General features: G+C 36.6%; 2 protein-coding genes across 3 annotated transcripts in view; one reads left to right on the top strand and one right to left on the bottom strand.

The window, feature by feature from the left end:
* Positions 1-14805, top strand: part of LOC136024836 (uncharacterized) — a 55481-nt gene that overhangs the window by 28003 nt on the left and 12673 nt on the right. Inside the window, exon 4 of one of the 2 annotated variants that reach the window (XM_065700325.1) lies at positions 5170-5417. In XM_065700325.1, coding sequence (XP_065556397.1) covers positions 5170-5417 — 248 coding nt within the window. Of the gene's footprint in view, positions 1-5169; positions 6208-14805 lie in introns of those variants that run through there. The other variant, XM_065700324.1, reaches the window with a different exon arrangement.
* Positions 10166-12373, bottom strand: LOC136024669 (putative ankyrin repeat protein RF_0381). Its single transcript, XM_065700092.1, has one exon. The coding sequence runs from the start codon at positions 12371-12373 to the stop codon at positions 10247-10249; it is 2127 nt and encodes a 708-aa protein (XP_065556164.1). The 3' UTR covers positions 10166-10246.

Below are 14805 nucleotides of genomic sequence, written 5' to 3'. Positions count from 1 at the left end.
TCAGGGAGCTGCACAAATTGACTTGACAAAGTCGTTGTCCCAGATTCGACCATCTGGGGGACTAAAGGGAGGGGAAAAATTAGAAAAAATTAGGTATTTATAATCTACGAGTGGATGATCGGATCTTAATGAATTTTGATATTTAGTGGGACATCCTGACTCAGAGCTCTTATTTTAAATCCTGACCGGCATTAAGCCTCTGATTTTCCTTTTAAATCAATCTATTGGTTCTTAGAATTTTGTTAAAGCTCATACCATATGATTTCTTGGCTCTTAGCTCTTCTCGCTTCGTCACAAGTGCCATATGAGCTTTTAGCTCTTGTTTGTTATGTTTTCAAGTTCTCAGTGATTTTTCTGTTTTTGAGGAAGGGTTATGCAAGACTAATTTTGTTGAAGTTGACCCATTGGGCTGTAACCCATTTATTTTTGAGTCTCTTATAGACCTCCGTCTGGCAATCCTAAAGATTCATTTGAAGTTTTAGAATCGCTGTTAAAAAACCTTGAAGTGTCTAGGAAACCGATTATAATTTCTGGTGACTTCAATTTTGATTTTTTGAATCTCGATGTTGGCAATAGTAAGAATTTTCTAAGCATGATGTTGTGTTCTAGTTTTCTTCCAAGTATATCTCTCCCAACTCGAGTCACAGCTAATACAGCTACACTGTTGAATAACATATTTTATTCTTCTGATTTAGTCCATGCAACAAAATCGTGTGCAATTTTGTCTGATATGTCAGATCATTTTCCGGTGAGTGTTCTTCTTGATTTAGAAAATAGTAATAAACAACATCGTGATCCAATAAGGAATAATTCGAAAAAACGATTTGAATGGATTTATTGTAAAGTCCTTCGGCAGTTAATTAAGGATCGTGATTGGAGTTTGGTTTATAATTCAGATGATGCAAATACTGCATTTTCAAATTTTATTGATCAAATGATTCGACTGCGGGGTAGGGCTTCTTTGACACGTGTTTTGCATGGGAAATTTTCGCAGAGATTTGACCCGTGGATTTCAGAAGGTATTTTGGTATCACAAAAACATAAAAATAAAAAATTTAAGAATTATTTAAAATTGCAGACACCCGAATCTTTTCAAGAATAAAGAGTTTTTAGGAATAAGCTAAATTCTATTATAAAACATGGGAAGAGAAAATTCTATAATGATAAATTCCTGGAACATAAATCTGATATGAGAAAGACATGGCAAATGATAAATGAAAGAATACGTCCTTATAGTCGTAAGAGTACTAGTGTACATTGGAAATAAATGAGGAAAAAATTACACAACCTAAAGATACTTTAAATGCTTTGGGAGATTATTTTAGTAATATTGGTTCTAGACTTGCATTGACTATGAGTGCACAGCTGAATTCCCCTATTATTCCAGGTAATGAGCAACATACAGAAAGAATTTTTACTTTTTCTGAGATTGTGCCTCAGGAGATAAAAAATATTATTATGAAGCTTAAACAAAGTTTTTCTGTGGATGAATTTGGATTTTCAGTGCAAAATTGTTAAACAGGTAGCGTCGAGCCTTTCCCCTTTATTGGCGCATAGTTTTAATCTATCACTTACACATGGGATCGGTAATTCAACTGATTATTCAGATTATAGAGGTATTTCTTTGCTTTCAGTTTATAGTAAAATTTTGGAAAAAATTGCAAATAGTCAACTACAAACATATTTGATAATAAGATATTACACACTTCTCAATAGGGATTTATAAAGGGAAAGTCAACTGAACTGGCAATTCATGAACTTTTATTGTATATAAATGACTCATTAGATGGTGACCAACATGCTTTGGCTATTTTCCTTGATATCGCTAAAGCGTTTGACACTGTAAATCATTCTTTGCTTCTTATGAAACTTATGTCTTATGGATTTTCATCACAAACTGTTAATTTTTTTGCATCTCATCTTTCTGGGACACGTCTAGAATGTATCGATAAATCCTGTGATCTTCGTTCATATTATTATTATTTAAGAATTAATGACGCTTCTTGACTACTAAGGTCCCTGTGTCGGCCCTGCAGTGCATTCCTGCAGCGTGATTCGATCTCTGGGTCCCGTATTACCAAGCTAAGGTCAAATCCACTGCGCCACCACAGGACATCTTTGTTCATATGCTTTCCAGATTAATTATGGAATACCTCAGGGCTCTGTCCTTGGGCCTGTTTTATTTCTTCTTTTTATAAATGATTTACCGGATGTTTTGCCTCTTTGTAACATTATTATGTTTGCTGATGATGTAGTAATTTGTTCCTCTCACCGGGACTTAGCTCTTCTTTTCCATAACCTTGAATGCACGTTACAAGGTGTATCTTTTTGGTACTCAAGGAATTTACTAGCTCTTAATGAGAAAAAATGCCAATATATGTTGTTTTCGCGAACTGGTTCGGTAATTTCAGATGGATTCTCTTTTTTGTTGAATGGTCTTGAATTAAAAAGGATTAATCAGTTTAAATACCTTGGTATTATTTTAGATGAAAATTTGTTGTTTCATAAACATGTGAAGACATTATCGTTAAAAATTTCCTGAAATATTGGTATTCTATCACGTCTTCGTTATTTTTTTCCTTAAAATATTCTATAAGCAATTTATTATTCTTTTGTCCACCCATAGTTTCTTTATTGTATTTCTGTTTGGCCTTCTACTTTTCAATGTGTATTTAAATCTCTCCAAATACTCCAGAATAAAGCAATGAGAATTCTTTTTAATGTTGAGCATAGATATTCAGTTAGACACTTATATGGGAATTCAGGAATATATTCTTTGGATCAACTTTATATTTCTAATTCTATTTCTATTTCTATTCTATTTCTAATTCATGATTTCATAATTTCATATTCATAATTTCTGTTTCATGATTATTTATACAATAGTTTACCTTCAAATTTCTCTGGTGTTTTTTCAACTAATTCCCAATTTCATAGCTATCCAACCACTTATTGTTCGGATTTTTCATGTGAATTTCGTTTTACGTCAAGAGCGGGTTTCAGCAGCCGTCATACTGGGTCAAAAATTTGGAACTCAATTCCAATATCAGTACCAGAATGTAGCAATAAGTGAGAGTTTTTAAAACTATAAAAAAAACTTAACAAAGCAGTGATGAAAATAATTTTTTCAGAAATAATGAACTTACTATTTATTAAAAAGTTGCAAAATATAATCGCAAAGTTTAAATTTGTCAAAATTATTGGGTGCGAGGATTAAAGGTATGACACATTTATATTTAAGTTATGACGGGTTTTCAAATATTTAATTAAATAACAAATAATTAGGTCATTTGTGTTTAATATGTAGCGGGGATTTTTTTTTTTTTGTATATTTATGTTGATGCTGTAGGCTTGTATTTACTTTGGCTTGATTTATTTTTATTTTGTCAGTGCTAATGTATGTAACATTGTCAGTTCTAGTTTTTATTTTCGTAGTGCACGTAACATTGTAACATTGTCAGTGCTAAAGTATGCCACCAGGCATGTGCACTGGTTTGTCAAATTTATTTATTTAATTGGTGCAAATAAAAATTATCCTATCTCTATCTATCTATCTATCTTTTGGGCTTCCATTATCCATCAATTTTTAACAACAAAATGCCCTTGAATGTGGATATAGCTATGTTTGATAAACGAGAGTAACCAACTGGCACACTATAGCACCACAAACCAAAGGCACTACATCAAAACTTAAAATGAACAGAAATTACTCCATGTATGAAAGGGGCTGTTCCCTTCTCAACGCCCCGCTCTTTACGCTAAAGTTTGACTTTTTTTCTCAATTCTATTTTATTAAACAGTAAAAAACTTTAGCGTAAAGAGCGGGGCGTTGAGAAGGGAACAGCCCCTTTTATACACGGAGTAATTTCTGTTCGTTTTAAGTTTTAATGTTGCTCAAAAAAATAGTTTTTGCTATTTAATTTCTGACGTTTTTGAATTAATGCATGTTTGATTTTGGCTCTCCGTACATAAATTATTAAATGAAATTTGTAGATTCATTCTATTTTTGGCTAAATGGCTTTCTCTTAGTTTTGATCAGACGATTTTGAGAAATAATGGGTGGGGAAGGAGGCCTAGTTGCCCTCCAATTTTTCGGTTACTTAAAAGGCAACTAGAACTTTCAATTTTTAACAAACGTTTTTATTAGTAAAAAATATACGCAACTTAAGAATTAACTTACGTAACAAACTTTTATATTCTTTTATTTTTATTATGTATATGTGGGGGTTTGTCCCCTCGTTAATATTTCGCTCTCTACACTAAATCTTAAGTTTTGTCCCAATTATTTAAGAATGACCCTGAATCAGAAAGGCCGTAGAATAAATAGTTGAAATTACTAAAATACTTTAGCATAGAGAACGAGGTATTTAGGAGGAGTAAAACCCCTCATATGCATAATAATCTCTGTTCGTTTTAAGTTTTAATGCTACTCCTTACTTTCAATTGAAAAAACTTTCATGTTTATTTTTTCATTGTTTTTTTTTTATAGTAATGCTAGAAAATCCTGCGCCCTTTTCATTGAATGTCTCTTCCCCCATGACATATTCCTCCAAGGAAAGATCCTCCCACATAGCCCCCTCCCCTCAACCCCGCCCCTCCCCAACCAAAAAAAAAATCCCCCTGAAAACGTCTGTACACTTCCCAATAACCACTACTGTATGTAAACACTGGTCAAAGTTTGTAACTTGCAGCCCCTCTCCCAGGGACTGTGGGGGAGTAATTCATCCCCAAAGACATATTTATTAAGGTTTTCTAGAATGCGGAACAAAATGGCTATATCAAAGTTTTGATTCGTTGACTTTGGGAAAAAATGAGCGTGGGAGGGGGCATAGGTGCCCTCCAATTTTTTGGTCACTTAAAAAGGGCACTAGTACTTTTCATTTCCGTTAGAATGAGCCCTCTTGGGACATTCTAGGACCACTTTTTCGATACGATGACCCCTGGGAAAAAAAACAACAAATAAACTCATACCCGTGATCTGTCTTCTGACAGATCACAGATTCTGACTGAATATGTTTGATTGTGGATTCGAACATACGTAGGTTTTGATTGTGAAATCAGTTTAAAATCGTATTCACATAGAACAATTCTCTAGAAACTTTTACTACGTACCTTATGACATATTAGTATCTGTTCTGCATCTTTAGTTGGATTATTGTTCTTTTTCAGATGAAGAAATATATGGAGCAGAGACTAGAGCAGCAGCATTTTGTTTTACTCCAATACCACCGGTTGACTTTGACAGTAAAAACCAAGACTTTGTGGGGAAAATCCTTTCCTTATGCCTTAATGACAAATCTCAGCTTGAACATTTATCTCAGCTTCTGTCACAGCACACGCGTTTACAGCAGTTGCGAGTGACCACTGGATTACAAAGTGCTTCTGAACATGCAGTATCGTCGGTTAAAGATCTTGAGGTGCAATTTTTTGTGTTGGTAATTTTGTAGATCACAGCAGTTGCAGTTTGATTTGAGACGAAAAGACGTGGATCTTGTCCGTATGGTGCATTCGGGCTAAACCTTTAAGGGGCCCATGGGGTGAATTTTCTTAAGGAAGGGGTATAAAACGAACAAAAAAGCCAGTGATTAATCTATTATATCTCACTGAAAGGGAAATGTTAGGGTTAACAGTGCAATATGGGTGCTGTGGGGGGCAGTTCTTCTATTACAAAACGTAAATTTCAATGAAAAATGATAGTTTCCAAAAATGATCCATTAAAAGCTGTACTTTATCCTGAAAAGGGGGGATAAACGCCCTAATATCAAGGATATTTTTATTTTGCTACTGTGAGACAGGAGAAGGACTATCATGTGAAAATTAAAAATTACAACTATTTGACGTCTCAATGCAGTAGATTATGTATTGTACTGCTTAATAATGTAAAACAGCTTTGGAAACTTGGACCACCCGAACTATGAAACTTGAAGTCTCCTTCGCTTAGGCCTTAAACATCAGCGGAAATAAAGCTCTTGGCTAAATTCTCCTTAGCTTTAGCTATGTGGTTGTCAAATTCAAAGCAAATTTTGGAACTTGGGTGCGTAAAGTAGATAGAAGGGACTAGTGAGTTTATTAAGCCTCAGATTTACCCTCTCCTTCCCCGTGAGACTTGTCCTATATGTATTAAGCCTCAATGAAAAATACGTACCTACCCTTCCGCTGAAACGTTGGCAGTGGGGTGTGGTGTTGGACTGGCCATGGACCATTCATGCCCCTCGAGGAAATTATAGCCTAGTAAACAACACAGCACTCGTACGGGATTCTGATTATTGGATAATTTTCTGGGCTTGGTTTGTTTTGATGGGCGTTTTCGGGCTGAAAAACCTCTTCCTAGCTAATTTATCTACTATGGGCTGCCTCCCCGTAGTAGCATAATATTTGTAGGCATGAATATATAATGAGTCGGAGGTAATAGGCTTGGGACTGTCTGTGCAGGATTTCGACTCTTGTTGATAGAAGAGCATCGCCAAGTGCTGAAAACCATGTTGTGACCAAGATGGGCCCAGGATTGCACAAAGCCTCCAACTTACTGGAGGTCCCAGGGACTTCTTGCTGTCCGGTTCTAAGCCGGCTTAAGCGCTTCGGTGTAGACTTGAGAAGATATGTTGGTCCCCATCCTGCACTGGTATCCGGGATCACTGCTTTTCTTGAGGCCAAAATAATTTCAAAGATTTAAAGAACATGAAAATTGGAACTTGGAATGTTACGACGTTAAAAAATGACTATCGCATCGACATTTTGACTGACGAATTCAGACGGTTTGAACTGGATTTATTAGGAGTTTCAGAAACTCATATCCCAGGGGTAGGAAGCATGAAATTAGGTGACATAGAATTTGTTTACTCAGGAAGGAAGGATGGGGTACATAGACAGGGAGTAGGGCTCATGATGAATAAGGAAGCTGCTAAGTCTTGTTTAGGCTGGGAAGGTATTAATAATAGAATACTAATTGCTCATTTTATGACTAAAAAGTTTAGGGTATCAGTTATAGTAGTATATGCCCCCATTGAACCAACTGATGGAGATACTAGTGACTCAGATGAATTTTACTTACAGTTACAGGAGCAAATAGACAGGGTACCAGGTAGAAATATGGTGTTTTTGCTAGGAGATTTTAATGCCCAGGTTGGTAGAAATAGGGATAGATGGTATCCTAGCCTAGGTAATTTTGGTGTAGGAAAAGAAAACAGTAATGGCTATAGGCTTTTGCAATTTTGTAGGTATAACAACCTAGTTATAACCAATACGGTGTTTGGTCACAAAATGGCCCATAAGTTGACATGGTATTCACGTGATGGTAAGACAGCAAACCTTATTGATTATGTTATTGTAAACAGAAGACTAGCAGGATCAATACAAGATACTAGGGTGTATAGGAGTGCCGTTATTGATGTTAAAAGTAAAGATCACCATCTAGTAGTGTCTAAGGTTAATTTAAAGCTGAAATTTCGGAAGAGTAACTCCCTCCCGGGAAGTTATGATGTTGGTAGACTTCAGGATGAAAATTTGAGAAAAAAATTCCAGGAACAGTTGAGTACTAAACTTGAGGGTTTAAAATTTGACAATGTGGAAGATGGATGGAATAATTTCAGAAAAACAATTTGTGAAGTTGCTGATGGTGTCCTAGGGAAGAGTGCTAAGACAGCAACTAGGAATATTAGTGAAAAAGCTTTAGGTTTAATAGAGAGTAGAAGGGGTTTGTATAAGAATTATCTGAGCGATAGGTCGTATGAAAACAAAAGGAATGTAAAGAAAGTGGAGAAAGCATTAAAATATGAACTAAGGAGATGTGAAATGGAGGCGATGGATAAAATTGCTGAGGATCTGGAAGATGCGGCTAGACGGCATAATAGTAAAATATTATACTGGCATGTTAATAAATTGAAAGGGAGTAGCCGATCCGGACTAGTCCCAGTTAAAGATAGAAATGGGGTCACAATTAGTGATAAGGAAAAAGTTAAAGAAAGATGGGTGGAACATTTTGAGAATTTGCTAAACCGAGATACAGTTGCAGGAAAAGATATAGATGAAAATGAAACAGTTTGTGATACCTTGGATGTGAAGGAAGATTTGTTTAGTGAGGAAGAATTAGAGACAGTACTAGAAGGATTAAAAAATAATAAGGCCCCAGGTGCTGATAGTATGATTAATGAGTTCCTTAAATATGGTGGCTCTGAGGTTAGGAATAAGCTACTGAAGATTATGAACATGATTTTTGAAAAAGGGGAAGTACCCAATGATTTTAGGAAAACCTTAATTAAACCACTGTATAAGAAAGGTGACAAGAGTGAATGTCGGAATTATCGAGGCATTAGTCTGGTCTCTGTAGGTAGCAAATTACTGAGTAATATGATACTTTTTAGACTGAGACATGCTGTAGACAAAGTTTTAAGGGAAGAACAATGCGGTTTTAGAAAAGGTAGAGGATGTGTCGACCATGTTTTCACTCTTAGGTTAATAATTGAGAAGTCCCTTCGTTGTCAAACACCTTTGGTCCTTAGTTTTATCGATTATGAGCAAGCTTTCGATTCTGTTGATAGAACAGCGTTAACAAAGGTCTTATCGTTATATGGTATACCAGAAAAATACATTAAAGTGATTTGCGCTATGTACGAGAATAATACTGCTGCGGTTAAGGTAGGAAATGAGGTTAGCAACTGGTTTTGTATTAAATCAGGAGTTAAGCAGGGTTGTGTTCTATCCCCCTTTATATGGATCATTTTGATGGACTTCGTCTTAAGGAGCACAGGAAAGGCAATTGGAGACCATGGAATCAAATGGGGAGGAAGAACGCTCCTGGACTTAGATTATGCTGATGATTTAAGCATATTAGATGAAAGTGTGAGCAAAATGAATGAACTTTTAGAGGTTTTACGAGTTAAGGGTGCTAAAATCGGCTTGAAAATTAATGTTAAGAAGACTAAGTCACTAAGGTTAGGAATAAGTGAAGATGAACAGGTGACCTTAGGTAACGAAAAGATTGATCAGGTTGGGAGCTTCAGTTACCTTGGTAGTATTATTAGTAAAGATGGTGGGAGCAGTGAAGATGTTAAAAGTAGAATAGCTAAAGCTCAGGGTGTTTTTTCACAGTTAAAAAAAGTTTGGAAGAATAGAAAGATAAGCCTACAAACCAAGATTAGAATATTGGAAGCTACAGTGATGACAGTGGTCAAATATGGCTCTGAAGCATGGACACTCCGAAAAGCAGATGAAAATTTACTAGATGTTTTCCAGAGAAATTGCCTACGGATTGTTCTGGGTACCCGGCTGACTGACCGTATTTCAAACAGTAGGTTGTACGAAAAGTGTGGTTCAATCCCGCTTTCTGGGGCTATAATGAAAGAAAGGTTGAGATGGCTAGGCCACGTTCTACGGATGAAGGATGACAGATTACCGAAGATTGTCCTTTTTGGCCAACCGTCTGGGGCTACACGGAAAGCAGGTCGTCCTTGTCTGGGTTGGGAGGATGTCATAAATAAGGATTTAAAGGAAATGGGAACTTCCTGGGAGGGTGTAAAGAGGGAGGCTTTAAATAGATTAGGTTGGAGGAGGAGCGTGCGTAGCTGTGTTGGCCTCAGGCGGCTTGGTGCTGCAGTGAGTTATTAGTAGTAGTAGTAGTAGTTCTGTCTTCTCATGTTACAGGCTTTGTATGAAATAACAAAAACTAAGAGCTTCTATGGCACTTGTGACGAGGTTGGAAGAGCCAAGAGCTCATATGGCATGAGCTCTAGCAAAATTCTAAGAATCAGTAGATTGATTTAAAAGAAAAATCAGAGGGTTAATACCGGTTGGGATTTAAAATAGGACCTTTGAGACACAAGGTCCTTCTAAATATCAAATTTCATTAAGATCCGATCACCCACTCGTAAATTTAAAATACCTCATTTTCTCTGATTTTTCTTCTCCTTTCAGCCTCCTACATGGTCGAATTGGGGAAAACTAATTTATCAAGTCAATTTGTGCAGGTCCCTGACACGCTTACCAATTTTCATTGTCCTTGCACATCCAGAAGCACCAAACTCGCCAAAGCACTGGTCCCCCCTAACTCCCCCAAAAAGAGCAGATCCAGTCCGGTTACTTGAACATAACCCTCAAGTTCACCTATTTTATCAACTTTGAGACTTTCTGTATTTAAAGTTAAAAAAGAAGGAAAATGAAAGTATGATTGAGGGACTTATTTTTCAACGAATTTACTTTTGTTTATTTTTGTCTGTTTTTGGGAGGTCTTTTTAGGTGGAAGAAAAATGTTCTATGACTTTTTATTTCTATGAAAAATCATGTTTAAATCACTTCTTTTCCTAGCCCAAATCCTCACATATTTGCTGCGTTCAACGATATAATTACTATAATCAGAAAATCCATAACAAAAAGGGGTTTCGATATAATTAATATATTCGATATAATTTCTATGATCAGGAAATTCATAACAAAAATGGTTTTCGTAAAAGAAATTTTTTTCAAAACTTATAAGTTCATCCTTATAAGTTAGATAATTTTTCAAATTTTTAGGAATATCCAAAATATTGTAGGACATCAGGATATCGCGTCTAGTTTTATTTATTACGTCCCGGCAAATTGATTTCAACTTGTAAGGATGAAAAACTGCGTTATTTCCTGAAAGATATTCAACCACCCTCTGCCTCTTAGATGCAGAGGGTGAAGGATATTCAGCCTCTGAGGTGCAAGAGAAAGAAGCAAGCATTAAAGGTGTCTCATTATTTGAGTTTAAAGAATTTGTGCCTGCACCCTTTGACACTAACAACTCACACACATCCAAGAAACCGTTCTGTGCGGCAAGATGTAAAGGAGTTGAGCTACTAGAATTTAAAGCATCTATTTTTGCGCCATTTGAAATCAATAACTCACAAGCTTTTAATTCTCCAAACGAAGCAGCATAATGTAGAGGTGTTTCATTCATAAAGTCTATGGCATTTGTTGTAGCACCGTTTGAAATCAATAGTAGACAAATGTCTAGATTAGTTTCACGGAAATAGTATCTAGAGGCTGCAATCTGGTCAACAGCAACATGTAAAGGAGTTTGATTCAATGAATTTATGGCATCTACTCTAGCACCCTTTGAAATTAGTAGCTGACAAATATCTTGATTTTTGGTCTCAACAGCAGTATGTAAAGGCGTGTCCCCCAAGTAATCTACGTTATCTATTGTAGCACCCATTGAAATTAGTAGCAGACAAATTTCTGACTTCCTCTTCATAACAGCTCTATGTAAAGGTGTTTTTTTCTTAAAATCTATGGCATCTATTGTCGCACCCTTAGTTATCAAGAGCTGACATATATTTAGATTTCCAGTCGTAGCAGCTTTATGTAAAGGTGTTTCATTCTGAATATCTATGGCATCTATTGTTGCACCCTTAGATATCAAGAGCTGACAAACATCGAGATTTCCAGTCGTAGCAGCTATATGTAAAGATGTTTCATTCTGAATATCTATGGCATCTATTGTTGCACCCTTAGATATCAAGAGCTGACATATATTTAGATTTCCAGTCGTAGCAGCTATATGTAAAGATGTTTCATTCTGAATATCTATGGCATCTATTGTTGCACCCTTAGAAATCAAGAGCTGACAAACATCTAGATTTCCAGTCTTAACAGCCATATGTAAAGGTGTTCTGCCCCAATTATTTTTGACATGTATTGTAGCACCATTTGAAATCAAAGTTTTTCCATGCTTGGTAGGTAAAGGTGTTTGCTTCAGAGTATCTATGGCATCTATTGTTGCACCCTTAGAAATCAAGAGCTGACAAATATCTAGATTTCCAGTCTTAGCAGCTATATGTAAAGATGTTTCATTATGAATATCTTTGGCATCTATTGTTGCACCCTTAGAAATCAAGAGCTGACAAATATCTAGATTTCCAGTCTCAACAGCTCTATGTAAAGGTGTTTGATTCTGAATATCTTTGGCATCTATTGTTGCACCCTTAGAAATCAATAGCTGACATATATTTAGATTTCCAGTCGTAGCAGCTATATGTAAAGATGTTTCTTTCCTAGAATTTATGGCATCTATTGCAGTACCCTTTGAAATCAATAGCTGAAAAGTATCTATATCTCCAGTCTCAACAGCTATATGTAAAGGTGTTCTGCCTCTATTATTTTTGACATGTATTGTAGCACCATTTGAAATCAAAGTTTTTCCATGCTTGGTAGGTACAACACTTTTACCTTGGTCCTCTTCGTTACGTGAACATTTATTTTGCGTAAGGTGTAAAGGTGTTCTGCCTCTATTATTTTTGACATGTATTGTAGCACCATTTGAAATCAAAGTTTTTCCATGCTTAGTAGGTACAACACTTTTACCTTGGTCCTCTTCGTTACGTGAACATTTATTTTGCGATGATATCTGCGGCATATTTCTCTGTTATAAATTGAAGTGACCTTGCTTAATTGTCTGTTTATATTGGTACTTTACGTCATCACAAATGATGTCATTTTGATTATTAACAAGGACATTCAACGTCATAATGTTTTTTTTTATTTTAATGTGACTTTTTTATGATTTTTATATGTATGAAGCCATTTTTAAGCTATTTCATCTTGGCGCTTCACCCCCCCCCCAAACCCCCCTCCCGTGCGTGTAAGTCGTTACATCTGTATATAACAAAAAAAATGATTCTGTATTTGGTGAAAAATCAATTTTTATTTCAAACTAGTTGATGGTGTGGCGCTTCGTGCCCCCCAAGCCCCCAACCCCCACGCGCGTAAGTAGTTATGTGCCGTATTAGTTACGCTCCATTGTAGTTGTTTCCCTGTGTCCCACCTGTGAATATAGATTAATATACATATATATATACTAGCTGTTGGGATGGCGCTTCGCGCCACCCCAACACCTAGTTGGTGGGGGCGCTTTGCGCCCCCCCCAAGCCCCCCGCGGGCGTAAGTCGTTACGCGCCATATTAGTTATGCGCCATTGTAGTTGTGTCCCTGTGTCCCACCTGTGAATATAGATAAAAGAGAAAATATTTCTCTTTTCGTTATAGATATATATATATGTTTTTAACTACGTAAAACTTGCAAATATACAACATTCTTCGAAGCGCCACCCCAACACCTAGTTGGTGGGGGCGCTTCGTGCCCCCCCCGAGCCCCCGCGCGCGCGTAAGTCGTTACGCGCCATATTAGTTACGCGCCATTGTAGTTGTGTCCCTGTGTCCCACCTGTGAATTTAGATACAAGAGAAAAGATTTCTTTTTTCGTTATAGATACATATATGTTTTTAACTACGTAAAACTTGCGAATATACAACATTTTCGATGTCCCATTGTCTGTGCATATAAATGGATTGTCAGGTTTACCGACTCTTAAACATGCAACATAAAATTGTCCGTGGGAAAAAAATCTGTATTCAGATCTATACCTCATTATTCTAATGATTGCCCTTGAGCTTTGTTGATGGTGATTGCTAATCGAACATTCCCTGTGTCCCGGTCGTCATTTATATTCCCAGTATCCCGGTCGTCATTTGTGTCCCAGTGTCCCAGTGTAATTTCTCTTTGAGCGTCCCGGTCGTCATTTATATTCCCGGTGTCCCGGTCGTCATTTGTGTCCCGGTGTCCCGGTATCTAATTTATCTTTGAGTGTCCCGGTCGTCATATATATCTCCCGGTCGTTATTTGTGTCCCAGTGTCCCAGTCTGCAATTTCTCTTTGAGTGTCCCGGTCGTCATTTATATTCCCTGTGTCCCGGCTTTTAGTTTTCTTTTTCTCCTTTATTTTTCAGTTTTTTGTCCCGGTCGTCATTTGTGTCCCGGTATCCCATCTGTAATTTCTCTTTGAGTGTCCCGGTCGTCATTTATATTCCCTCTGTCCCGGTCGTCATTTGTGTCCCGGTCTGTAATTTCTCTTTGAGTGTTTTTTCTTTTTAGTTTTTTTTTTAGTTTTTTACCTTTTGTTCAGTTTTCTTTTTCTTCTTTATTTTTCAGCGTCACAATGAAATACATATCGCCGAACGTTTGTTTTTTTAACTAAAATCTGGTAGGCATTGATGACCTTATCCAAGTCAAAATCCCAAACCCAATCATCACCGCTATCATTTTCAGTTTTGATATGTTTTGACTCTCGCTGTCCAGGTGGATTTTCATCTAACTGCACGGTTTTGCGTTCTTTAGCCGCAAGCCTGTTTTCATGCTGTTCTTGTGATTCCTCGGCACGCTTTCTTTTCTTACTTTCTCTATCAGCCGCAAGTTTTTTGGTATAGACTCTTTGAGCAGCTTCCTCGGCTGTTGCCATTGTAGGTTCTTCAGTCATTTTACAATTAAACATTTTTCCGTCCACAATCTTCTTACAATTAAACGTTTTTCCGTGAACGAATGTCTTAAATACCTTTAATGACGTCATCGTCATAACTTACGCGCCATATTAGTTACGCGCCATTGTAGTTGTGTCCCTGTGTCCCACCTGTGAATATAGATAGATTTATATATGTGTTTCAAACTACGTAAAAATTGCGAATATACAACATTCTTGGCTTTCCCATTGTCTGTCCATATACAAAGCCGTATGTACTAATAATGACGTCATATGCAAACGCTCTTTTTACAAACAAACAAACATGCATACACACAACTCGTTTTTATATAGATAGATAGATAGATAGATACAATACAAATTAACTACGTAAAACTTGTGAATATACAACAGTCTTCGCTGTCCCATTGTCTGTGCGTATAAATAGATTGTCAGGTTTACCGACCCTCAAAGATGCAACATACAATTGTACATTGGTAAAGCAATCTGTATTAAGATCTATACCGCATTTTTCTAGTGATTGCCCTTGAGCTTTGTT

Source organism: Artemia franciscana, chromosome 3, assembly GCF_032884065.1.
Source record: "Artemia franciscana chromosome 3, ASM3288406v1, whole genome shotgun sequence".
Lineage (NCBI taxonomy): Eukaryota > Metazoa > Arthropoda > Branchiopoda > Anostraca > Artemiidae > Artemia > Artemia franciscana.
Note: the sequence above shows the minus strand (reverse complement) of the source record. Positions and strands in the feature narration are given on the sequence as shown.